Genomic DNA, 26295 nt, shown 5'->3' with positions numbered 1-26295 from the left:
ACCTGTCACTTGCCATCTGGTCTTCTGTGTGTGACTATGCTATAAATAGCATAAACAATTAAAAAGCCGGTTGGATTGGAACCCATCTGAGATTCCTTCTAGCTTTAGCATAGTATATCTAGGAATATTTGTTGGCATTGGCATTATGTGCTACATTATAGGCTTCCTCCCAAAGACTTGTTTTGGATTTTGGTTTTGACCCTCTTCCTCCAGTAGAATCCAGTGTAAAGATTTCATCTGATTTCCAGTAGTCCTGTAAAACTGATTTAGTCAGCTGGCCATAAAGATCCAGATGTGACTGTTACCCGAAGAAATCCCTTTTTGCTTGCCCATATATATCTGCCCTTTTTTAGCCTTTTCATATGCCTTGGGCTTTATAATAGCCTATGTCAGAGCAAGAGAAAAAAAAGCCTTCTGTCTTCTGGTAGTATATGACAAAATCCTTTTGGTGAAGGATAATTGTGTAGTATGTGAGTCATACTTTTTTTATTTTTTTAATGTGTTAAATTTCTTTCTTTCTTTTTTAAAAAAATATTTTATTTATTCATGAGAGACACAGAGAGAGAGAGGCAGAGACATAGGCAGAGGGAGAAGCAGGCTCTCTGCTGGGAGTCCAATGTGGGACTCAATCCCAGGACCTGGGATCACGCCCTGAGCCAAAAGGCAGATGCTCAATCGCTGAGCCACCCAGGCATCCCATGTCAAATTTCTTTTATTCATTAAATTCAGGATGGGGAAAATGACTCCAAATAAGATATAAGTCCGTTAAATTTCCATTGTATTAAGCCCATCAATGCTTTCAGCACACTCCCACCAATTTCAAAGGTCTCCAAAAGAATCTACATTTGGAAGAAATCTGTGATTTCCAAAATCATAAAAGACTAATGTCAGTAGTATTTAGCATTCACCATTTGTATAATTAGGATTACTGCCTTGTATGAGTCAATACCTGAAAGATGATGGTTTGTAAAGAGGATGGGGTTGATTGGCTTATAAACTCTAGGGCCTGGATAGTAATAGAACACTGGATCAGAGTGGCCTAGTTCAGCGTGAAATCAGAAGCCTCTACTGGTTAAGAGCCGGGTTTAAGTTAGATATTTTTCTTTTGCTTGAGTAAAATGGCCACAGGACTGCTGGATTTATAGGCAGGATGCCAGCATTTCACTTTATGAAAGGGAAATGGTCTGGATTCTGAGTAGACATTGTAGGATTTCAGGAGGGGCAGCAGGTCAGGAGAAGGGAGAGTGCTGATTGGCAGTTGCAGGCTGGATCCTAGTCCCACCCCTGCCCCCACCGAATCACTGTCCATCTCAGGAAAAATGAGAGTACCCCAATCTGGTTGATCATCAGAATTGTTGGGGAGCTTTAAAAACTATGGATTCTTTGGTCTCACCCTTGGAGATTTAGAAAGTTTGGGCAAGGCTCAAGATCTTTGTTTTTAAAAAGTCCCTTTGGTGATTCTGATAAGCCAGATTTAGGAACCATGGGCAGATGAGCTGTAAGGTTTCTGTCAGGGCTGTGTTTTTAAGGGGCAAATGAAAATTCTACTGGTGATTTTGCTGGAATATAATCTCTTCATATCCCTCAGTCAAGTCTGGCATCTCAAGAGCTCAAGAGAGGACAGATTGGTAGTTGTGCCGAGGTGAGCCCCTGGGGCTAAGGATTTATGCCCATATCTTCCCTTATTTCAATTTAAGTCTGTCAGTCCTTCCTCCCTTCCTTCCTACCTTTCTTTCTCCCGCCTTGCCTTGTGTTGTCTTGCCTTGTCTTCTGCCTTCTCCCTTCTCCTCGCTTCCCAACAGTATAGAAGAAACCATAACTCCAAAATCTGTGCCACTTTTACTCACTGCAAGTTCTACTCTGGGTGTGGGGAGAGGGCACAGCTCTTGCAGAGGGGCATCGGGCAGGTGGGTGTGGGACATGGTGTGAGGAGACTTGAGCTCAGCTGTGGCACTGGGTGAGCTGTTTCATCTTCCTGATTTCTGTTTTTTTATACATTTAAGAAAATATTTTTAAGTTCTTTGCTCTAAGAGTCATGTTCTTTTCATGTTAGGGAAAAAAGCTCATGGCTGAGTAGAAATGAAACCTATGAAGGGAGTTCTGTAACTAGCAGCAAAGTAAGAAGTAGCCTGTTGAGAGGCATCCAGGTTCCAGCAGCTCCACTCTTTTTCTCTTTATATATGGCATCACTTTCCTCAGTGTAGAAATAGCTTTGTTATTTGTCTTCTTATACAGATAAATGCTCATTTTTATTTTTAATTTTTATTTATTTATTTTTAAAAGATTTTATTTATTTATTCGTGAGAGACAGAGAGAGAGGCAGAGACATAGGCAGAGGGAGAAGCAGGCTCCCTATGGGGAGCCCAATGCGGGACTCGATCCCAGGACCCCAGGATCACGCCTTGAGCCAAAGCAGACAAGATGCTCAACCTCTGAGCCACCCAGGCAATGCTCATTTTTTGAAAACCAGAAAGCATTGCAAAATAGGAAGACGAAACAGTGATGACCCAGGATCCGACAATGCACAGGAAACCACAGTTCATATTTTGAGGAACTAACCTTCTGGGCTTTTGGGTGTTTAGGAATATGTATTGTTAATTTTTATTTTTAATGAGATAGTTTTAAATTTTTTTAATGAAACACAATCATGTAAAAATTCAAATACTAATGAAGAAGGGTTTACATAAAAAAGTCTTCCACTCTGCCTCACCTACTAATCCCATCTGCACTCTCCCAAAGCAAGCAAGCATTTTTAACATTAGTATGTCTTTCCAGAATGTCTCACTCTACTTACATATTTTTTGGCTATTCAAAACTGATTTAATTTTTTTCAGTTTTACTGAAAAATAATTGATATACTTCACTATGTAAGTTTAAGGTATACAGCATGATGGTTTGATTTACATATATTTTGAAATGATTACCAGAATAGATTCAGCTAGCATCCGTCATCTCTATAGATAGGATTTTTTTTTAATTTTAATTTAATTTTTAAAATATTTTATTTTTTTATTCATGAGAGACACAGAGAGAGGCAGAGACATAAGCAAAGGAAGAAGCAGGCTCCCTGTAGGGAGCCCAATGTGGGACTTGATCCCAGAACCCTGGGATCATACTCATGAGCCGAAGGCAGGCACTTAACCACTGAGCCACCTGGGTATCCCTATAGATAGGATTTTTTTTTTTTTAATAGATAGGATTTTAAAAAGAAAGGAAAAGGAAAATTTTCTCCTATCATGAGAACTCTTAGAATTACCTCTCTTATTTTCCTATGTGATAGACAGCAGTGCTAGCTATTGGCATCATATTGTACATTCCATCTCTAGTACTTATTTCTTTTATAACTGAAAATTTGTACCTTTTGTCCTTCTAGTTCCCTTTCTCCCCTTACTCTATATAGTCTGATCTCTTTTCCTCTGAGTTTGGTTTTTTCTTTTTCTTTTTTTCTTTTCTTTCTTTTTTTTTTAACTTTTATTTGTTTTTGTTTTTTTAGATTCTACATATAAATAAATCATACAGTATTTGTCTTTCTCTGCGTGACTTAATTCACTTAGCATAATGCCTTTGGAGTACATCCATGTTGTTGCAAGTGTAGGATTTCCTCATTTTTTTCTGTCTGAATAATATTCTATTGTATGTATGTATGTATGTATATATGTCCTGTGCATGTGTATATGTATCACACACATACAACTTGTTTATCTGTTGGACACTTAGGTTGTTTCCATGTCTTGGCCACTGTAAATAATGCTTTAATTTTTAAAGTCCGCTTAGTGAGGTATTATTTCCATACAGTAAAACATACCCTTTTTAAATATACAGTTCATTGTTGCTTTTATTTTTATTTTTAAAGATTATTTATTTATTTATTCATAGAGACACAGAGAGAGAGAGAGAGAGAGAGACAGGCAGAGACACAGACAAGGGAGAAGCAGGCACCATACAGAGAGCTCGACGCGGGGCTTGATCCAGGGTCTCCAGGATCACGCCCTGGGTTGCAGGCGGCGCTAAACTGCTGTGCCACCGGGGCTGCCCTCATTGTTGCTTTTAAAATATAGTTGGCATAAAATATTATATTAGTGTTGTACATATAGCATGCTTTGACATTTATGTATATTCCAAAATAAGTGCCTAATAAGTTACCATCTGTCACCATAGAAAATTGACTGTTCTTTCTGCTGTACCTGACTTATTTAATATTAAACTTTTTTTATTTATTCATGAGAGACACAGAGAGAGGCAGAGACATAGGCAGAGGGAGAAGCAGGCTCCCTGTGGGGAGCCCCATGTGGAACTCGAACCCAGGACCCAGGATCATGCCCTGAGCCAAAGGCAGATGCTCAACCACTGAGCCACCCAGGCATCCCTAATTGTTACACCTCTTAAATCCCTTCACCTATTGCACCTATCCCCCAAGCCTCCTGCCCCCTGACAAACACTACTTTGTTCTCTGTATTTATGAGTCTGTTTCTGTTTTCCTTTCCTTTGTGTTTTAGATTCTACATATAAATGAAATTGTATGATATTGTCTCTGTTTCTCTTAATATAATACCTTGCATGCCCATCCATGTTGTCACAATGGCGAGAGTTTCACTCTGTTTTGTGGCTGAATAATAATATTCCACTGTGTGTATATACTACATCTTTATCCATTCATTTGTCTGTGGACAATTAGATGGCTTTCATATCTTAGGTATTATAAATACTGCTACAGTGAACATGGGGATGCATATATCTGGTTGAATTAGTGTTTTTTTGTTTTCTTCAGATAAATACCCAGGGTTGGAATTTCTGGGTTGTATGGTAGCTATGTATGTATGTATGTATTTATTATTTTTAAATTTATTCATGAGAGAGAGAGACAGAGACATAGGCAGAGGGAGAAGCACCTCCATGTGGGGGAGACTGAGGTGGGACTCAATCCCAGGATCCCGGGATCGTGACCTGAGCCAAAGATAGACACTCAGCTACTGAGCCACCCAGGTGCCCTGGTAGTTCTATTTTTAACTTTTTGAGGAATCCTCATACTGTTTTTTACAGTGGCTGCACCAATTTACATTTCTACATTTCACAGTGCATGAGGGTTCCCTTTTCTCCACATCCTTGCTAACATTTATTTCTTGTTGTTTTGATACTAGCCATTCTGGCAGGTGTGAGGCGATGATATCTCATGTGGTTTTGATGTGCATTTCCCTGATGACTAATGATCTTGATTTCTGACCATTTTTTAATTGGTTGATTTTTTTTTTTTTTTTTTTTTTTGGTGTTGAGTCGTAGGGATTCTTTATGTATTTACCAGGAATATCATTTGCAAATATCTTCTCCCATTCAGTAGGTTGCCTTTTCTTTTTTGTTGATGGTTCCTTTTGCTATGCAAAAGCTTTTTAGTTTGATGTAGTCCCAGTTTAATTTTGCTTTTGTTGCCCTGGCCTGAGGAGACAGATTAAAAAAAAATATTGCTGAGACTAACATTTAAGAGTTTACTGCCTATGTTTTCTTTTAGGAGTTTTATGGATTTAGGTCTTACTTGTAGGATTTATTTATTTTGAGTTTATTTTTGTATATGGTATAATGAAATGGGCCGATTTCATTCTTTTGCATGAGGCTGTCTAGTTTTCTCAGCACTATTTAAAGAGATGGTCTTTCTCCATTGTTTATTATCTCCTTTATTGTAGATTAATTGACTGTGTAAGGGTGGGTTTATTTCTGGACGCTCTGTTCTGTGCCATTCATATATGTGTCATTTCATTGGTTTTTTTGATAAATGTATATACTGTGTAATCACTACCATACTTGAAATAGAGAACATTGTACCCCTTTGTAGTCAGTATCCACTCATGGTTCCAAGACAATCACTCATCTGCTTTCTGTCACCATGGATTAGATTTGTCTTTTAAGAAGTTTTAATAAATGGAATATACTTTAATATGTGGTTTATTTCATAGCATGAAGTGGAGATTCATCCATGTTATTGCATTTTTTGGGATTTCATTCATTTTTATTGCTAACTAGTTTCTTATTGGGTGACTATCACCCAAATTGTTTTTAATTCTTCTGTTGGTGGACATTTGGGTGGTTTGCAGCTTTTGACTATTTGTGGACATTTGGGTGGGTTGCAGCTTTTGACTATTGTGCATACATGTTATATGGGCATCTTTTTTTCATTTCCCTTGTGTAAATACCTAAAAGTACAATTATTTGGTCATAGGGAAGTATATATATTTAACTTCATAAGAAATTAAAAAACTATTTTGAAAGTAATTGAACCACTTTATATTCCCATTAGCAATATGTGAGAATTTGTGATCTTGCTAAATTAAATTCACTTATTCTAGAAGCTTTTTGGTAGAAAAATTCATTTTAGATATACCACTTTTCATTTTAGAAGTGGTTCTTTTTTATGTCTTCTGTTTTTCTCATTATGCTCGTTTTCCTACAAGTCCTTGAGCTTATTGTGCTTGTTTATATAGATGTCTCAAAGTCCTTTTCTCCTGATTTCATCATCTTGTGTTATTTCTGGGTCTCCTTCTACTGGCTGATATTTTCCCCCCTTCTTGGTTGTTCCTTCTTTACGTGTGTAGTAATTTTGATTCAGTACTATACATTGTGAGTTTTACTTTGTCAAATGCTCGATTTTGTTGTTTTCCATCAAACACTGATAGATTTTATTTTAGAAGGTAGTTAACTGATTTGTGGATCACTTTGATCCTTTTAGGCTTGTTTTGATGCTTTGTTAGGATACATAGCCTTTACTCTGGACTAGTCTAGCCCTACTGCGTATACTAAAGTATGACCCTTCTGGGCTATCTCCTAATCTCCGGAGTATTTAGTGAGTACTTTCCATCTAGCTGGTTGAAATGCAAGTGTCTCCTGTCTTGTGTGAGCTCTGGGAATCATTTGCCTTATAGCTCTCTGATCATTTTTTGTGTCTCATGGAATTTAACCCTAGATACACACATTGCTTAATCCTCAGCCAGGGATTCCAGACCCCTCTGTAGATTTATGAAGTTCTCTGGATAGCTCCCTCCTTTCTCCACCTTAGAGAACCTAGCTATTTATTGACATAGTAACTTTGGTTTCATTACAAATAAGCAAAACTCATTTCAGCAGGGACATTTGGAGGGGTCTGTTTTATCATTAAAGGGTTCTAGAACCAATTCCAACATATGTGATTGTGGATGGGGGATTGTATCTCCCTACACGAACAAGCAGTTCTCTTGACACCAACCAGGTGTCCTACAGTTCAACTCAGTTCTGACACTATCTGCCTAGAGATCGCATCAGATTTTACAGGTTAAGGGCTCAAGTCCTACAAGACTCTTGTCTGTTCTGCCCCACCCTCCACCTTCAGATGCCATCAAAAGTTGTCACCTGTGCTTCTGACCGACTAGCTATAGATTGGAGGTTCCAACCACCCCCTCCTTGAGTTATAGCTTTTTTTTTTTTTTTTTTGAGTTATAGCTTAAGAACGCAGTCCTACAACACTGCTACCCTAACCCCCTTTGGATGGCAATTGCAAGTCTTGGTGGTCCTCCCTTCCTCCCTCCCTCCGTTCGTTCGTTCCTTCCTTCCTTCCTTCCTTCCTTCCTTCCTTCCTTCCTTCCTTCCTTCCTTCCTTCCATGAGAGATACAGAGAGGCAGAGACATAGCAGAGGGAGAAGCAGGCTCCCTGTGGGGATCCCAATGTGGGACTCGTTCCCAGGACCTGGGGATCATGACCTGAGCCAAAGGCAGATGCTCAGTCACTGAGCCTCCCAGGCTTCCTAGTCCTGATGTTTTTGGTTGAATGGCTGTAAATCAGAGGTTTCCGCTGCCTTCTTAGGTTCACCTAATTTGGGCAGCCCCAGTGGCGCAGCGGTTTAGTGCCGCCTGCAGCCCAGGGCGTGATCCTGGAGACCCTGGATCAAGTCCCACGTCAGGCTCTTTGCATGGTGCCTGTTTCTCCCTCTGCCTGTGTCTTTGCCTCCCTCTCTCTCTCTCTCTCTGTGTGTCTCTATGAATAAATAAAGTCTTTAAGAAAAAAAAAAAAAAGAGGGTCACCTAATTTGCTGAGCAGCTCACAGGGCTTAGAGAAACATTTTACTTGATAGATTACCAGTTTATCACAAAGGATATTAAAGGATAACCAATCAACAGCCAGATACAGAGATACCTGGGGTGAAGTCCCACGCAAAGGAGCTTCAGTTCTCATGGAGTTTGGGGCTCTGCCCAGTGGCACATGGAAGTCTTCTGGTTCCCCAACCTGGAAGCAGTCAGAACCTCATCTTTTTGGGTTTTTATGGAAGTTTCATTACATACACATGAATGATTAATTAAACCATTGGCGAATGGTGATTGATTCCACATCCAGTTCCCCACCCCTCTCCCAGGTCAGGGGTTGCAACTGAAAGTTCCCCCCTCTTTAGTTGTTGGTTCCCTATCCTTACAGGATTTCCCAAAGTCACCTTGTTAACATAAACCCAGTAGTGATAGAAAGGGAATTTTATGAATAACAGGACACCCATTTTACCTTTATGGCTCTGAACTGATTTTAGGAGCTGAGGACAAAAGACTACATGGTATAACAAAAGATGCTTCCATTGTTCTTGTCACTCAGGAAATTCCACAGGTTTGGGGAGCTATGAGCCAGGAACCATGACCAATTGTTATTAACAAATATGTTTTGCTCAAATGAATGACCAAATATATATTTTTTACAAATCACAATATCACATTTATATTTCAGGAATGACTGCTTATAGAAGCTGTTACCACCATTTAAGGCTCTTCTGCCCCTTTGTTGGGGTGATAAGGCACCGGCTGCCCTTCTGCCCCTTTGTTGGGGTGATAAGGCATCGGCTGCCCTCTGCTCCTGTACTTTGAGCTCAGCTAGAGCCCCATTCCCTATGCTGCAGCCATCCAGCAAGTCCCTTACATGTGTAACAGGGACTTCACTTTCCTCACTGGCTGAGAGAAGTATTTGGGAGGAAAGGAGAGATCAAGGTCATATTAACGTGAAACTGATGATCCATGATTTCTGGGGAGCGCAGCTAAAGGAGAGGGATATGGGGACCACCCTTACTCCTCATGTTGCTCCTGTTGTACACCATGTATCCTCATTGCCTCTACCCTCTGTGTATGTGTCTGTCTTTGTGTTGGTCCATGTGCTCTCCTCAAACCCCCTCTGGCATCTCTCCCTTCTCATCAGCTTCTTCTGAGTCATTTTGCTGTTTGTTCTAACGGTACCCTCTCTTCCTCTCCTCACAGAAACCATTCCAGAATATTTTTGTGTTGTGTATTTACCCACAGTCTCGGTCTCTTTATTCTTTCTCTTTTTTTGAGAAAGAAAAGATTCTTTCTCTTTTCTCACTTTTGATAAAATGGACTGTCTTAGCTCAGCCTGCTGTAACAAAATACCATGGACAGGGGTGGCTTAAATAGAAGAAATTTACTGTGTCCCAGTTCTGGATGCTGGAAAGTCTGAGATCAGGGTGGTTAGTATAGTCAGGTTCTGATGAGAGCCCTCTTCCTTGTAGACTGTGTCCTCACATGCCAGAGAGAGAGAGAGGGAATAAGCTCTCGCCTGTCTCTTCTTATAAGGGCACTAATCAAATCAGAAGGTCTCTACCCCCATGACCTAATTATCTTCCAAAGGCTCCATCTCCAGTCACCTTCCCTTTGAGAGTTAGGACTTCAACATACGAATTTTGGTGGGAGATTGACATAAAATTTCCCATTTTAATCACTTTTAAATGTACACAATTCAGTGGCATTAAGTACATTCCATTACCACTATTTCTAGAACGTTTTCATTGTCCCAAGCAGAAACTTTGTACCCATTAAACAATACTGTTTTTTTCTCCTGCCCCCCACCTCTGCAGCCCTTAATCACCACTGTTTCTGGGTATTTCATATGCCTATTCTGGGTATTTCATGTCAGTGGAATCATACATTTGCCCTATGTTTTTCAAGAGTTAACTGTATTGTAGCATCTGTTGGAGTTTCATTTCTTTTTAAGGTTGAATAATACTGCATTGTATGGATTTATACCACATTTTATTTATCCATACTTGGTCATATCCACTGGGTAGTTGGCTTTTGTGAATAGTGTTGCTGTGAACACTGGTATACAAGTATCTGCTTGAGTCATTGCTTTCAGTTCTTTTGGGTATATACCTAGGAGTAGAATTGCTGGATCATATGGTCATAAGTGTTTCACTTTCAGAAGGACTGCCAGACTTTCCCACAGTGGCTGTACCATTTTACATTTACACTAGCGATACAGAAGGATTATGGTTTCTCCACATCTCACCAATCTTCATCTCACCATCTCACCATCTCTCATCTCTCCTCTTTTAAATGACAGAGATGAGGGCAGGCCGGGTGGCTCAGTGGTTTAGCGCCACCTTCAGCACAGGCTGTGATCCTGGAGACCTGGGATCGAGTCCCATGTCGGGCTCCCTGCATGGAGCCTGCTTCTCCCTCTGCCTGTGTCTCTGCCTCTCTCCCTGTGTTTTTCATGAATAAATAAATCTTTTTAAAAAATGACAGAGATGATATAACACTATAAGAGAATGTTGAAAAACAGGACAGTCATGATCCCCTCTCCTTCCCACCATATGACTATGAGTGCGTAACCTTGGGCTTTATTTTTCATACATTCGCTTTTTGTCTCTCTGTAAGTAGATACACCTGTTTTGTGTTATACCTTTTTGCCTTATATGCATTGCTATATGGGATGATTTTGCAAGGTGGCATGAAAGAATCTTAAGTATTTTCACAGTGGATTGTGGTGCACTGGTAGATTTTGCCATTATGAATAATGTTGTAGAGCACATCCTCACACATAAGCTTTTTCATTAGGGCAAATGCCTATGTATAGAATTGCTCTCTCTGGATGCCTACCATGGATTGTGGTATGTGTGTGGCTTCTAAAATTATTGTGCTTATTTGTAGTTGGCATTGTTGAGTATATGAACCACATTGGGTATTAGCAAAACAGAAGTTGTCATAGATGAACATGATTCCCTTTGAAATCACTCATTCATTCAACATATTTTTGTGTTCCATCTATACACTAAGCCTTATTGAGATACTGGAGATACACTAGTGAGTAGAACCAGAGCTTCTGTCCTCAGATCTTCCCTTATTAGTGAGTGAGACAAATAAGAAACAAATGGACACATGGACATGTCCAGTGGTTCAAATGCCATGTAGAAGGCTCAGACAGGTAGTGGGCACAGATATCTGGGTTGGGTAGAGCCATGCTTGGTCTGAGGCTTTCAGGGAAGGAAGGGAGGGAGGGAGGGAAGGAGGAAAGGAGGAAAGAAAGGAAGTAGGTTGGGAGGGAGAGAAGAAAGGAAGTAGGTTGGTAGGTAGGTAGTAGGTGTGTTGAAGGTGTGTTGCTTAGTGTCCCCTGAATGGCGACTGAAGGAGCAAGAAGGGTGAGCCAAGGGGCATCTGAGAGGAGAGCAGTCCAGGCAGAGTCTTGAGATGGACAGTATACTTGTTACTGTTGAAGAAGAGCAAGAGCCTTTGTGACTGGAGGTGCAGAGGGCAGAGCAGTACAAGCCCTGGAGGACTGTATCACTCTGGGCCTGTTCTCTGAGTGAGGGTTGAATGATGCATGTTCTGATCTGGTTGCTCTGGCTGCTGAGGAAATACATTGCGGGAAGGCTTGGGTGGAGGCAGGGGGGCTGAGGGAGGATCTGATAGTATCCCAGCAAGGGAAGGTGGTGGCTTGGGTCAGAGTGGGAGCTGGGAGTGGGGGAAGGGCTTGATTCTGGGTGTATTTTGAGGGGAGAGTGGACAGGATGCACTGAGGGATTGGTTGGGGGGAAATGGGAAATGACTCATGATTTCTGACTTGAGCGGATGGAGAGGTGGAGTAGCTCTCTTCACATAGAGCTGTAGAAAAAATAGGGAACAGCTAGACCCTGGTACCTTAATTCAGTTTGTAACTTGCTTTTCTTAAATGCAAGTCCACTTCAGCATTTTTCACATTTGTTCTATGTTTATCTTGGCTCAGAGTATTTGTAAATTTAACATTTACACTGAATGGCATGGAACAAGGAATCCATGCTCCTCCAGAAACAGGGCTCCCAGCCTTGTCAAACCACGAAGACTCCCTGCCCTTAGAGCAGGAGCTGAGGTGGTCAGAGAGCCTGGAGGAGAGCTGCTTCCAGGAGTTTCTTTTCAAGAACCCATGATGTCCTGGAAAAGCTCTGGGTTTGTGGTCAGAGTGCCTGTTCAGTTAGGCTGTGCAGGTCTGATGTTTGGCCTTGAAAGGAGGGTGGTTGACACGGATCTCCGCAGAGAGCTGGCTTTGAGTGAACAGCATAGAGGATAGAAGCCAACCAGGTGTGCCTGGAGCTGTCATGTATTCTGAGTTTGTGTCGCAGTTGTGATTGTGGATACGCGTTTTTATGTCCTCATTGTTCTTTTGTCCTCGTTGTCAAAAAGGGAACCAAAACCTTCATAGGCACTTCTTAACAAGAGGGGTGGAAGGTGTGTCACACCTATAAACCTAAAATTACCAGGTAACATCGGATGTCAGGTGTGGGGCTGTGGGGTAGGGAGGAGTGCGTAGCTGTGCAGCCTGCCACCTCCAGGGTTTCCTGTGAACACCTAAGGTGATTTGAGTTCCATGCAGGTTGACATCTGGTGATAGACTCCTTGGTCTAGCATTTCCAAGGTGTCCTTTTTTCCTTGACTATTGGACCTAAGAACAAAGATGCATATGGTGGGAAAGCTGGCCTGATGGAAATGATGGGCCCATTGGGGAGGAAGCAATCCTCCTGTCCCTCTTCCTGCTAGCCTCTGAAGTGACTCCACAGAGAGGGATGGACTGATGGCTGCAGAGCGAGCCATGATTGGCATCTGGCCTCTTCTGTTACGTGCAAAGGGCTCTCGCCTTGAACACCAGCACCCAGCACCAGCACCCAGCATGGAGCCAGGCACTTGAGGGTGATGAATATACCTGGGCTGAGTGGGCAGCAAGTAAGTGGTTCAGTCCTGAGGTCCTCAGTGTGAAGCAGCAGCAGAGGATGCTGAGAATGGGCCTGGCTGTACTGTCTCACTAAGAGCAGTAGAAGCTCTGCATGTGGAATGTGGTCTTGGGTTTTTCTACCCAGTAACAGAATTTTAAGTGTTTTCTGTAGTTTAAAGCAAACTCTTCCAACTCTTATAATGTGAACACTTTAGAACAGAGTAGGAAAGTTGAGAGAATAAAGTTATACCCACATACACACCTTTATCATATCTACTTTATCTCTGTGTATGTGTATATATATTTTTTATTTTTCTCTGAAATGTTTGAAAGTACATTGCAGTCATTATGAAACTTCAATTCTAAATACTGCAGTTTGTATTTAAGCATAACAACAGCTTAGTTTTGTTGTTCATTTTCGGACTGGCCATGGGGCTTGTGGCAAGGAGGTGTTCAGGGACCAGCAGCGTAGACAATAGGCCTCAGTCAGGAGCAGCTGGGTGCGTATAAACGCTCATGCCCTGCATTAGCACTGCTTTCTTATTTCCAGCCTTAGTTTAGAACCATAAAAAAATGTATGGTGCTGCATTCCAGTTTGTGAAAAGGAATGAGGACAGATCAGCCTGTGCCCACACATTGTCCTGTGCCCATTGTCCCTGTGTCCTGCCCACCCACCTGCAGCCCCATTGGCCTGCACTTGGCATGCTCCTCTGTGCTATGGTGTCTGGGACCCTGAACAGTATTGAACATGTTCTGCACTTTTTACAACTTTATATAATTACTATAGCTTTATTCTTCTCATCTGTAAACAGGCTGCTATTAACTCCCTCATAAGGTTATTAAATGAGAAAGATGTATGTGTAGATACCTCATCCCATGCTGGCAGGGAGTAGAGATTCAGTACGTACAGGCACACCTCATTTTTGCATTTTGCTTTATTGCACTTCAAACATAATTGGGTTCTTTTTACAAATAGAAGGTTGGTGGCAACCCTGAGTCTAGCAAGTCTGTCAATGCCATTTTTCCAACAGCATTTGCTCACTTTGTGTCATATTTTGGTAATTCTTGCAATATTTCAAATGTTTTCATTATTATATTTGTTACAGTGATCAGTGACTACAAGTTGCTAAAAGCTCAGATGGTGGCTAACATTTTTTAGCCATATTTTTAAATTACATACATTGCTTTTTTGTTGTTTTTAAGATTTTATTTATTTATTTATTTGAGGGAAAGAGAGAGCATGAGCCGGGGTGGGAGAGTCAGAGGGAGACGGAGAAGTAGGCTCCTCACTGAGCCGGGAGCCCAATGTGGTGAGCCACCCAGGTGCCCGTGTACATTGCTTTTTAGACACAATGCTGTTGCGTGTTTAATATATTAATATATGGTATAAATGTAAAACATAACTTTGACATGCACTGGGAAATCCAAAAGTTCATTTGACTTGCTTTATTGCGGTATTTGCTTTATTGCAGTAGGCTGAAACCAAACCAGCAATATCTCCAAGGTATGCCTAGACTGTTTTACTTCTTACCTAAGAGGTGTTGAGGAAATGTGGATGTTGAAGTGGGCACAGTCAAGTTGGCAGTGAAGTAGATCCCTCTCGCCCGCTCAGGTATAGTTTACAGCCCAGCTCTGTCCTCAGAGGATCTTGGGCTCGTTCAAGGGCAGGAGGGTATCTCAGGGGCCTCAGGGCCCCTCCCCGCGAGGAGCTGTGGCAGCCACTCCTCCAGGTCACTCAGGCTCTGCCGGAGTGCAGCCAGCCCCAGGCCCCCCTCCTCGGGCCTTTACCTCTTCCCTGCCTTCTCCAGCCCAGGACAGCTCTTTGTATCCTTCACCTCTCGGGAACAACTTGCCTCCCAAGGTTTTGGGCAGCCAGTGTGTGGGAGAGCCAGGACTCTGCCCGAAGAAGATGAGGAACAAGACAAAGCTGAGCTCTGGGGCTGGAAGGAGTCCAGGGTGGCTGGACTGGATCCTCCACCTTCAGGGCCCTGTGTGGAGCTTTCTGCTAGGCTCTTCTGCCAAAGATCACTTTGTTTCCTTTATCATGCTGCAGACCACCCCTCCTCCAGGACCCGTCTTCCAGGAGCTGTTGGTGGGACTAACAAACATGCATAGATTTGAGGGGGGAATTTGGCAAGGGCTGGGAGAAGCTTTCAGATGAGGAAATCTCCTGAGGGCAAGTCATGCTTGTTCTGGCTCCTTGCCCGGACTTTTGAGAGGCTAACTTGCCCATGGCTTCTTGTGCCAGCCATGAGACACCAGCCATCACCAGTCTTCCTCAGGAGGCCTCTTCTGGCCCCCAGGGAATGGGAATTAGCAGACAGCACCTGCCACCCTTGCCCCACCGTTACCTTCATCCCCTGGCACAGTAGTGCCTGAAATCCCTTCAGCAGGGAGCTACAGTGGCTTCACTGTCCTGGGACGCCCCTTCACAGATGCTGGTGGCCAAATGGCCTGGGGCCTGCAGAGCCTTGAAGTGGCGCTAGGTGGCACTCCCACACAGGGGCGTCCCAGTAAGATGGGACCAGATTGAGGGTGGGAATGTAAACTTACCAAAGGGCTTTTGTTTTTCCCAGAGGTCATTTTTAACTATTGTCTGGAATCTAGAAGGCATTTCCTTACTGAAACATACGTGGTGGAAGCCAGGTTAGAAGGCTGATGTCAAGACAGACTTAGGGCTGGTTTATGAGTTTTCTTTTTTTTTTTTTAAATATTTTATTTATTTATTCATGAGAAACAGAGAGAGAGGCAGAGACACAGGCAGAGGGAGAAGCAGGCTCCCTGTAGGGAGCCCCATGCGGGACTGGATCCTAGGACTCCAGGATCACGCCCTGGGGCTAAGACAGATGCTCAACCGCTGAGCCACCCAGGGATCCTGAATTTAGGAGTTTTCTAAACACCAATCTGCCTGAGAGGCTTAGAATGGTTATAAAGGAACTCTGGTAGATGTGCAGGGGCCCTGTTGCTCATTTTACAGGAAGAGCATTGGTGCTTCACAGGCTGCTCAGCAAATCAGAACCTGGGCTTTTGTTTTTCTCTCTTTAGGGTAACTTGGACTGAGCCTGATCTGGAAACACTGGCAGCTTTGAGGAAGTTAGAATGGTCCTCCAGGATCTCTCTGGTTCTGGAATTTAGTGTTACCTGGATTCTGTGTTAACTTCCTTCGCTTTAACTCATTTTTATCCTTGTCACAGTGTGTTTGCTTGGAGCTCTGGGGTAAGAATGGATCTTAAGTCTCACGAAGGCTCAGAGAATGCAGTGGGCCCAGGCTAGGAGACTTTGAAGTGTAGCCCATGTCAGATATTCACCAGCTATGTCCTGGAACCCGAACCCCAGAGGGCTGGAACTCTACATAGTGCTGCTGCCCTGTTCCTACTCTGCATTGTGGGTGTCCAGTATTCTAGAAGTCCATGAGGAGGGACCTTAATTGTCTTCTGGCCTTCTCCATGCTGCGGCATCCCAGTTTTGTAGCTTGTCACTTGCTGGGGTGGATCCAGATGAGGACAGGTGTGGGGGCCTTTGCACAGCACCATGTCCTGTTCCAGGCCGCCTGTGCTCAGCTGCCCATCTCTTCACAAGCCAAAAGGCCCTTTCTTCCTGTTCCAGATGTTGCTTTAGAAACCAAATTCTCAGTGGTCAGAGGAAGTTAGGAAGTTACTCCCTAACTTCCTACTCTTGATCAGTAGTCTAGAGCAGAAGACTGAGCCTTCTGAGGCAGTCTGACTGTTGGAGGGGGTATTGACCTTCCCAGCCAGGTGTTAATCCGGCTCCCGAATTCCACACTCTTTCTTTTGTGTTCTGGTCAGACACACTGTCTCATCTAGAAAATGTTAAGCAGGTTTCTTCTTTCTCTAGTGGAGTGAGAGTGCTTGGTGGGCATGGGGATAAGGTGCTGACCCCCTAGGCTGGGCCCTGCCATCTAGCAGGGAAGAAAAACACTGCACGAATCACTGCACAAGTTCTTCGCAGCCCGAGGTTGGAGGGGACCTTACTGGGTCTGGTCCCTTGGTCTACACCAGATTTAGTGTGGCAGGAGGAGCGGGGCGAGGGTGGGGCTGGGGGCAGCCTGTGCCTTCAGGATGGGGTGTGGGAAGGATCCAGGACTTAGAGGCCTTTGTATTTCAAGGGCTAGAAAAGGTGGCTGGAGGTGGCTTTCTGCTCAGTCCCAGGAAGCTGACCCTGGGAGATGTCACGCACATGTGGGGGCCTGGGACTACCCTGGGGTGGGGGTGGGCAGGGAGGACAGCCCCCTGGCCCAGGAGGTGTTGCCGAGAAATCCCGTGACCTGTGGGGCAGGTCCCCTGGCCGCAGCCCCTCCTCTTAAAGGGGCCCTGGGTGCGGTGGCCGTGCCTGGGCCCGAGGGCGGAGCGTGTCTGTCTGCCGGCGTCTGGTGTCCGCCCTCTGCCCCCGCCCCTGGGCAGTCTGAGTGGCCCGAGCGAATCCCCGCCCGCCCGCTGAGGCTTCCTCCCGAGCGGTGCCTCCCTGAGTCTCCCTGAGAGTCAGTGCCCGAAGCCCGGAGGGACAGGACCACCTGCCGGTGAGTGAGCCCGCGAGCGCTGGGGCCGGCGCCGGCCGCGCTGGGTGCTGCTCGCCCCTCGGAGCTGGGGGCACTGGGCCGAGAGCCCCCCCACCGTCTCCATCCCGTCGCGGGCTTCCCCTGCCCCACATGGTGGGTCACGGGCTGTGCCGGATGAGCTCATTTCCGCCGCGTCGAGTAGCATCTCCTGCGGACCCCCCTCCGCCCTCCCGCGGGGAAAGGGGAAACGCTGGGCTGGGGCTCCTGTCCCCTCCCGCGCTGAGAGCTCCGGGCCACTTCCTCAGTGCTGCCTGCGGGCGGGCGGCACCAGTGGGGAGGGAAGTGCCTTGTTCCTGGGTGGGGACCGGAGGTGTTCCCAGTTCCTCACCTCGGGGGCCTAGAGGGGGTGACACGCTGCTCTGTGCAGAGCCCCGTCTCTGAGAAGGTTCCTTTCCTTTGGGGTATTTAAGGAAGCCCTGAGCTGTGGGGAGTACTATCCCATCCTTCACCCGCCCTTCCCTGGCCACCGGCTTGAAAGAAACGTCTCTGGGCCCTTCTCTTTGCTTCCTCTTCTCTTGCTGAGGGCTTCCCCAAGATGGCTCACCCATTTCTCCTGGGGAGAACCCATTTTCCCTGTTCCCTGTGTTTGAAGTTTGTTGCTTCTGGCCCTGGAACACAGGGAGGAAGGGGTGATTGGTCCCCCTGGATACAGGTGCCTGTGTCATGCTTCAGGTGAGCTGGGGGAGGAAAGTAGCCCTGCCTTCCAGGGTGGAAGTGGGCTCAGAAAGGCAGGCAGGTGCACATAGGACTTGGGGACTCCGAGGCTTTCGGCTGAGGCTTCAGGAGGAGTGATCCTGGCACCCAAGGAGAGTTCTGCTCAGGGAGCAAGAGCAAATTTCTCAGGTAGGCAGAACATGGACCTGGATGCAAGGCCCTTGGTGCTCAGGGAATTGGGGGTAATGGGGGGGAGGTGTGGGCAGACAGTCCTGACTCTGTTCCTGCCTTCCTGGCCTTGCCAGAACCCACACCTAAATCCACCAATGTCCGAGAGAACCAGGCAGGAACGTGCCTCCTGCAATTTCCCTGCCCCCCACACCTCTCGTAACTGGTAACTGGCCTGGGTCCATCCATCTAACTTCAGTTGGAATGTTCCATTCCACTGAGGGGGTAGTGTTGCCTTCATCACAAGCTATGAGGGGTACTTGGGGATGTTGATCACCACTCGGGAACAGGACATCCAGACAAAGGTGACCCTTTTACTTGGTCCTTTAGGGCCATTGGGTTTGGGCTCTTCCAGAACTGCTGCCTCTACTCCGTGCCTTCAATCTTGCCTTTGGGAGCAAACCTCTCTCCTCCCAGAGTGTGGGTTTGGAAATGAAGGTGAGGTGTTAGGAATTTGGTCCAGGGGATGAGGCTGCACCAAGGTCTTGGGTGGAAGTGAGGCGTGGTATTTCTGAACAGAGTAGAGTTCTGGACCAAGGTCACTGCTATGATCTGAGCCTCGAGGGGGCAAGCAGGAGGAGTGACCCTTCCCGTTTTTCAGATGAGGAAACTGGTAGCCACAGAGCACCTGTGACTTGCAAGGCCTGTACCAGCTCTCAGGGCCAGCAAGGCAGCCAGGATTGCAGTAACTGGATTGTTCCCGTCCCCTACAAAAGCCTCTGAACTCTCCTGTTCATCGTGGCTGGCCCTTAGGCCTTGTGATAACTTTAAATTCCTACTGGTCACAGCTCACAGCTCTTCTCTACAGTGTCCTTGAGACTGGTGACAGAGGGAAGGTGTCTGTACTTCCCTGCCTCAGGGTGACCTCCTTGTAGGTTCCTCATCTGGCCTGAGCCCCTAGTCCCACCCTAGGGAGCCTGAGAGCGAGAAAGTTCTGGCTTGGGCTCCAAGGGTCATCACAAGTGTGGGGGAGAGTGGGGCACTGAAATGGGGAGGGCAGGAGCACTGTTGGCCCAGGAAGTGGCTCAGCCTTTGGGAAGCAAGAAGGAATGAATGATCCTTAGGGATCCCTTTCCCTCCATCCTGCAGCTTTGAGCTGGACAGAGGGTGCCGGGCCTGTTGGCTGGGGGGACAGGTGAATTCATGTCTGCTCCCTGGGGACCTTTGGGGGCATGCATGGTGATTTGAAAGAAGCCTGACAGTCTGGTTCCGGTCCCATTTTGGAAGTGGAAGTAGAGTGGTGATGGAGACAGGGGACATCCTTCCAGCCTTTGGGGGCAGTTTCTAGAGTCTAGAAGCTGTGCGCCCCTCGAGCACCCTGCACTACAGGAGGAAGGGTGAGGGCCCACCTTGCTCTCCTGGGCTGTGGCCTGGCTAAGTCCCTGGACTGGAGGCCCTAGGTTGAGTGAAATGGCAGAGGCACACACAGGAATTCGCTTTGAGGACCTGAAGTTTTGGGCCAAGCTAGGGTGCTCCAGCATGTGCCTTTCTGGCTGCATGCTGCCGTGGTCACTGCCCCATGTGGTAGGATAGTGAGGGAGATGGGCAAGAGGAGACTGGGGCTCCTGTCCTCTCCCATAAGGCCTCACTGCCCACTGCGAATCTCAAGTATGTACTCAGTCTGAGCGTTCTAGAGTGGGGGAAGAGCCTTGTCCTGGAAGCCAGGTGCTGTGCCCAACCCTGCCGGCCCTTAACCCCCTCTGGGCCGGTTTCCCCAGGATGCTGACAGAAGGTCCATGTGGGGCGGCGCCATGGCCTGATGGGCCATGGAGTGGCAGGGTGTGTGCTCAGTACATGAGCGATATAGATGAGGTGACCTGTCACGGATGAGGAAGTTAGCAGGAGGCTCAGCATGGGTGGAGGATAGACATGGGGCTGTCCATGGGTCCCTGGGCCTGGCCCTTGGGACAGAGGAGACTTGTGTACATAGCTGCTTCTGGGTGAGGCTGGGTGGATGGGCATCGTCCTGGCTCACCCACAGTGAGCTGTCCTGCCACTCAGGCTAGTGGCCTGGGGAGATGATCTCTGCTGGAGGGGTCTAGGCCCGGGGTAGCCCAGGCCTTGCCACTTCCTTGGTCAGGGCTGGAAATCCATGCTGACCTTCGGACCTTAGTCAGCCTTGGCTCCCACTGCACACTGCACTCCCAGGGACTTGACTCTCCAGGGGCTGGGATCTTCACTTCTGGCTGAGGTGGCTTTGCCTGGGCATCGGACATTTCACCCTGGTGTGGGTGGAGCCATGTCTGAGTGGGGCCTTTTGCTCGGTCAGTCAGTTGGCTGTGTGAGGGTCAGCGCTGGCCTGGGACTGAGTCCTTGGCTGGGTCCATTCTCTGCCTTGGGAGTTTCCCTCAGAGCCCGAATCTTTGCGTCTAAAAACGGTGGCAGGCGCCTGTCCCCTGTGGCTTGCAGTTGGGATTGGAGGCCAGGCTGGGTGGGGCCTTGACTATCCCTGGGCTTAGACAGCAGCAACTGTGGAATGTTTGTTCTCCTTCCCTGTTATCTGTGAGGGCCTTGTGGAGGCTGGGCGTGTCCTCCCAGATCACCAGGCAGGGCCAAAGTGCTGTCCAAAGCAAAGATGGGGAGGGGGGGCTGCTTTGGGCTTCTGTCCTGGTTGGTTTTCCCTCAGGTCAGGTCATATGTGTGCTCATCTGAGGAGGCCTTGCGGGCGGCGGGGGGAGGGCTGGTACCGGGGATGGGCGGCTCTGAGGCCCAGGGGGACAGTAAGGAAAGAGCTGGAGCAGGTAGGTGTCCAGCGTCTAACCCCTGTGCCTCTCCTGCCTTCCTGCTCCCTCATTCCTCGGATGCTACTTCGTCACCTGAATGGAAAATGGGTCAGGTCCTGGCGAGGGAGGGGCTGCCCAGCCACAGACAGGCTGACGCTGGGTGCCCGCCTGGAGCACCGGGCTCAGATTCCCACTTGTGCTTCTTGGGCTCACAGGCACCTGGTCCCTTCCCTGCCATCAGCTCCCTGGAGTGGGCAGGTGGCTGAGCCTGGGGACAGAGTGGGCAGAGGGCAGGGGCTTGTGTCCCGGGCCCCCGCCGCTTCCCGAGCATGTGTGACCAGTGCCTGTCTTTGCAATAGCCCCGACCTTTAACCTGCGCCCCCTGAGCTGGCCCGGACCCAACCAAGCTGGGAAGCCGCCCACCAGCCACCAGGCTGCCAGCCGGAGGAGTGGTGACAGCGCAGGAGCTCCTGGCTGGGGGGAAGGGAGGAAGGAGGAGAAACAAAGGCGAGTGTGCCTGGCGCCGCCCACCATGTGTCAGTCAGAGGCACGGCGAGGACCTGAGCTCGGAGCGGCGAAATGGTGAGATGCCGCCGGCCCCGTCCTAACCCCACTGTGCCCCGCCACGACCTCCGGAAGGTCAGAGTTCACGTCCAGCGGCCCCGCCGTGGAAGTGGCAGCAGGGGGCCAGGGGATCAGCCCCCAAGGCTGGAGGGGCCTGGCCCCGGGGGCCTGAGTCGGAGAGCCCGCTTCAGGTACCTGGGGAGGCGGAGCGGGCTGGTGGCCTAGTGTCTGCTGCACCCAGGCCCCCACCCCGGGTGCCCCCCCCACTTGGGGAAAGCTGCCGCTCTTCTGGGATTGGTTCCTGAGCTTCTGCAGTGATCAGGGCCGGTGGGGGAAGCCCTGGGGACAGTGGGGATTTGTTCAGCTTTGCTTAGCCCCTACCACCTTCCCGGACCTTTTGTAAACATGATGGGGTGGGGTGGGGTGGGGTGGGAGACAAGGAACACAGGGAGGGAGTCTGGAGAGCTGTGCCATCATTGAACAGCAGGTGCCCGGCCATCAGCTTGGTTCTCCTCTATTTTTTTCTTTTTTAGTATCAGCTGAGATACCTCTTTGTTCCTTGGTTTATTCAGTAACTGGGGGCAAGAGGACGTGGCTCCTCTGAGAGCACAAAGGTGCAGATGGGAGCCTTAGATTTTTCCAGTTGAATGCAGTTTTTTTTGCAGATGAGGAAACTGAGGCCTAGGAACCGTCCCAGAGTGGGTAGGAATGTGGTCTCCTGGTGGCCACACTGGGCCTCAGGAGCATTTTCGTTTTCTTTCTTTCTTTCTTTCTTTTCTTTCTTTTCTTTCCTTTCCTTCTTTCCTTTCCTTCTTTCCTTCTTTCTTTTCTTTTTTCTTTTCTTTTCTTTTCTTTTCTTTTCTTTTCTTTTCTTTTCTTTTCTTTTTTTTAAGATTTTATTTATTTATTCATGAGAGACACAGAGAGAGAGAGAGGGGCAGAGACACAGGCAGAGGGAGAAGCAGGCTTCATGCAGGGAGCCTGACGTGGGACTCGATCCCGGGACTCCAGGATCACGCCCTGGGCTGAAGGTGGCGCTAAACCGCTGAGCCACCCGGGCTGCCCCTCAGGAGCATTTTCTAGTGCCTGGTATTGAGACCAGGGGACTTGGGTGTCAGGAGGCCAAAGTTCTGGTGGAAAGGCCCACCCAGCCCCTAGGATCCCCACAAGGCTGAGCCTCTGCTGGATGCACTAAATTTGGGCTGGTGGGGTATGGGGAAAGACCCACTACCTTTACCGAAAGAAGGGGCATGGCTCAGGTGTGTGTGTAGCCCCAGCAGACCTGGAGGGTGGTCTGAGGGTTGGTGGGGAGGCTCCCCCCATCAGGCTCTGGGTCTGTTTTTGAACACCTGATCTGAGGTAAAAAGACCAAGCAGGTGGATGGAACTTCAGCTGTTTTGGGTGCACATGTGTGCAGGTGCATGCTCGTGGAGGGTTCCCTTTGGGATCTTGTCAGGCCCAACCCTTTAGTTTATCAGATGAGGAGATGAGGCCTGGTGCCATGAAGAGGTTTGCCAAGAACCTGCAGTGCAATGGCTGCAGTAACTCCCCACCGCTCTGTGCTGTTGCTCGGCTGGAGCTCCAGATCAGACTGTGTCTCCCTGGTGCCTCTGCGGGCAGAGCTGGTCCCAGGAGTGGGGGGGCTGTGATGCAGGCTGCACACCCCATCTTCCCGGTGCTGCCTCTGACTCCCGGTCCTCCTCAGCTGGTAGGCAGGTGGGCGAGACTGGGATGGAAGTGGGCCCAACAAAGGCAGCCACGCCCCCAGCGCAGCACGGTGTTGGGTGGAGGGGCCACAGCCAGTGCTGCTGGCCTCCGTGGAGAGGCAGACTTGCGGAGGGTGGGGCGGGGCCTCCCAGCCCCTGACCGCTGACCTGGCCATGCATGGACATCTGCTCTGCAGGTTGCACTTCCCCCAGCTGGCCCTGAGGCGGAGGCTGGGACAGTTGAGCTGTATGTCCAGACCTGCCCTGAAACTGCGCTCCTGGCCCCTGACGGTCCTCTACTACCTCCTGCCCTTCGGTGCCCTCCGACCGCTCAGCCGGGTGGGATGGAGGCCCGTGAGCAGGGTAAGTGCACAGGCTGTTGGCCCGGCCTTCACCCCTCCCGATCCCCCCCCCCCCCCAACCCAGGACACAGAAACGGAGGAGACATTTGTCAGATTGCAGGTGATAGGGGTGCTGAGCCCTCTGGGACGGTCACCCTGACGGGCTGGTTGGTGGCCTTGAGGGCTTTGCTGTCTATGCTGCCTGTTTTCCTTGCCTGCATTTGTGCCATTTGGGGGTTCTGCTTCTGGGAGGAACCCATGCTGGGCATTCAGAAAACGGTGTCTGATTTCCCATGTTCAGGCAGAAGAGAGCTTAGGGGTGATTTTGAGAAGAGTGCAAATTAATTCAGGGGTTACCAGGGGATGATTTTGGAAGGCCGAGGCCTGTTTGGGCCCCTTCGGTGTGGATGGACCTAGAGCCGCAGGCAGGGCTGGGGAAGGGCTGCCTAGCTCCCTGGGGTCTCTGGGAAGGCTGACCTCAAGCCAGGAACCCTGGGCTCCGATGGGTGTCAGCTGGGAGGAGTTTGGGGCGCCACTCAGTACACTGTAGAGGTGTTTAAAGTTGGAATGAAATTACCTTTACACCCCGGGGACTTGATGTCTAGGTCGGGCTGACAGCCGCAGCCACTGGTTAGAGGCAGGTCCTGCTGTGGTGGCGGCACCCGAGGTTTAAGAGGCATCCACTTCCAGGTCTCCTGGCCCTGAGAGTTTGGCTGGGGGTGCCAGCAGACAGCAGCAGGGAGGTGGGGGGAGGCCAGGGGGCCGATTCCCCTCTACCTCCAGGGAGTAGCCCCAGGTGCATACAGCTCGGTGGCCAGGCCTGGAGTGCCGGCTCTGGTGACAGTGGTACTGTGCACGCCGTAGTCCCTGACCTGGTATGGAGGGGGTTCCTCTGCGTCCTGTTCAGGCCAGAACATGTGCTCTGGGCTGTAGGCTGGCCTGTGTACCCTTTGGGCCACAGCCTCTCTCTGCAGGTAGCAGAGCCATTGACACCCTGCCTTCCTAAAGAAGGAAGACCGTGCTGGCATTCCCTCCTTGGGGCCCGGGACTCTTGCTACTGGACCGGTGCGTAAAATGACTGAGGCACCTGAGTTTAAGCAACTGTGTCAGTCTTGGCCAGTACTCGCTTTGTGAGTGTTTAGGAAGCTCAGTCTGGTTCCTAGTGGGAAGCAACCACATCACAAAGCCATTGAGGGGTGCCTAGGCCTCCCGGGGCAGAGGTGTTGGGGGCATGCGGGCCGGCGCGCTCACCTGCCTGTTCGCGGCCTGCAGGTGGCCCTGTACAAGTCGGTGCCCACGCGCCTGCTGTCGCGGGCCTGGGGCCGCCTCAACCAGGTGGAGCTGCCGCACTGGCTGCGCCGGCCTGTCTACAGCCTGTATATCTGGACCTTCGGGGTGAACATGAAGGAGGCCGCCGTGGAGGACCTGCACCACTACCGCAACCTCAGCGAGTTCTTCCGGCGCAAGCTGAAGCCGCAGGCCCGGCCTGTGTGTGGCTTGCACAGCGTGGTGAGGCCCCACCCCGCCCTGTGCTCCCTCCTCCAGAAGTGGGATTCTTACCTGGGCCTTTGGGAACCTGTCCCGGCAGTCTCCACGGGTGGCCCGTGGGTCCTCCTCCTAGGCTGGGCCCCAAGTCCCCCTGCCTCCCTAGCAGCAAGCCTTTCTTGGCCCTTCCAGATCAGCCCTTCAGATGGGAAGATCTTGAACTTTGGGCAGGTGAAGAACTGTGAGGTCGAGCAGGTGAAGGGGGTCACCTACTCACTGGAGTCCTTCCTGGGTCCGCGCACGTCCACAGATGACCTGCCCTTTGCACCAGGTGGGTTGTGGCCTGGTGGTGGCCTTGGGGCCCTGTTTTGGCGTGGCTGGGCTGGTCGTCAGGAAGGAGGATGGGGGCATGGGGAGGGAAGGGAGGGCCAGGAATGGCCGCGTGGAGCTTTGGGGCTCCCGGAAGCCCACGGTGAGGCTACACAGGCTCAGGCACCCATCTGAGAGCCTGGTGCTCGTGTCTGCCTCCCGCAGCCACCCCCTGCGGCTCCTTCAGGAACCAGCTGGTCACTCGAGAAGGGAATGAGCTCTACCACTGTGTCATCTACCTGGCCCCTGGGGACTACCACTGCTTCCACTCTCCCACTGACTGGACCGTTTCCCACCGGCGCCATTTCCCAGGTCGGCCAGAGGCTCCACGTTCAGGGTGCAGAGGCCAGAAGGCGACTGCTTTAGTCTGGCCGGGTGTGGGCAGCAGGGGGTGGACGTGGGGCTCCGGGGGGGCCTGGTCTCCCTGCGGGTGGCAAATGGCAGTGTCCCTGTCCCCATAGGCTCCCTGATGTCCGTGAACCCTGGCATGGCCCGCTGGATCAAAGAGCTCTTCTGCCACAACGAGCGGGTGGTCCTCACTGGGGACTGGAAACACGGCTTCTTCTCGCTGACGGCTGTGGGGGCCACCAACGTGGGCTCTATACGCATCTACTTTGACCGGGTAAGCAGAGCCAGGCCCAAGAGCTGGGACACGTGGGGTTCCCCCACCCCCTTCCCCATG

The 26295-nt window shown here is 49.1% G+C and overlaps 1 protein-coding gene across 7 annotated transcripts in view; it reads left to right on the top strand.

Annotated features, from left to right (window-relative positions):
- Positions 1-26295, top strand: part of PISD (phosphatidylserine decarboxylase) — a 43856-nt gene that overhangs the window by 15748 nt on the left and 1813 nt on the right. Inside the window, exons 1-7 of one of the 7 annotated variants that reach the window (XM_077874409.1) lie at positions 17345-17504; positions 21508-21730; positions 23616-23781; positions 25032-25268; positions 25437-25575; positions 25779-25925; positions 26075-26235. In XM_077874409.1, coding sequence (XP_077730535.1) covers positions 21681-21730; positions 23616-23781; positions 25032-25268; positions 25437-25575; positions 25779-25925; positions 26075-26235 — 900 coding nt within the window. In that variant the 5' untranslated portion in view covers positions 17345-17504; positions 21508-21680. The other 6 variants (XM_077874411.1, XM_077874410.1, XM_077874412.1 and 3 more) reach the window with 6 other exon arrangements.

Source organism: Canis aureus, chromosome 27 (genome assembly GCF_053574225.1).
Source record: "Canis aureus isolate CA01 chromosome 27, VMU_Caureus_v.1.0, whole genome shotgun sequence".
Lineage (NCBI taxonomy): Eukaryota > Metazoa > Chordata > Mammalia > Carnivora > Canidae > Canis > Canis aureus.
The sequence above is the reverse complement of the archived record's forward strand: the minus strand, read 5'-3'. Positions and strand labels throughout refer to the sequence as shown.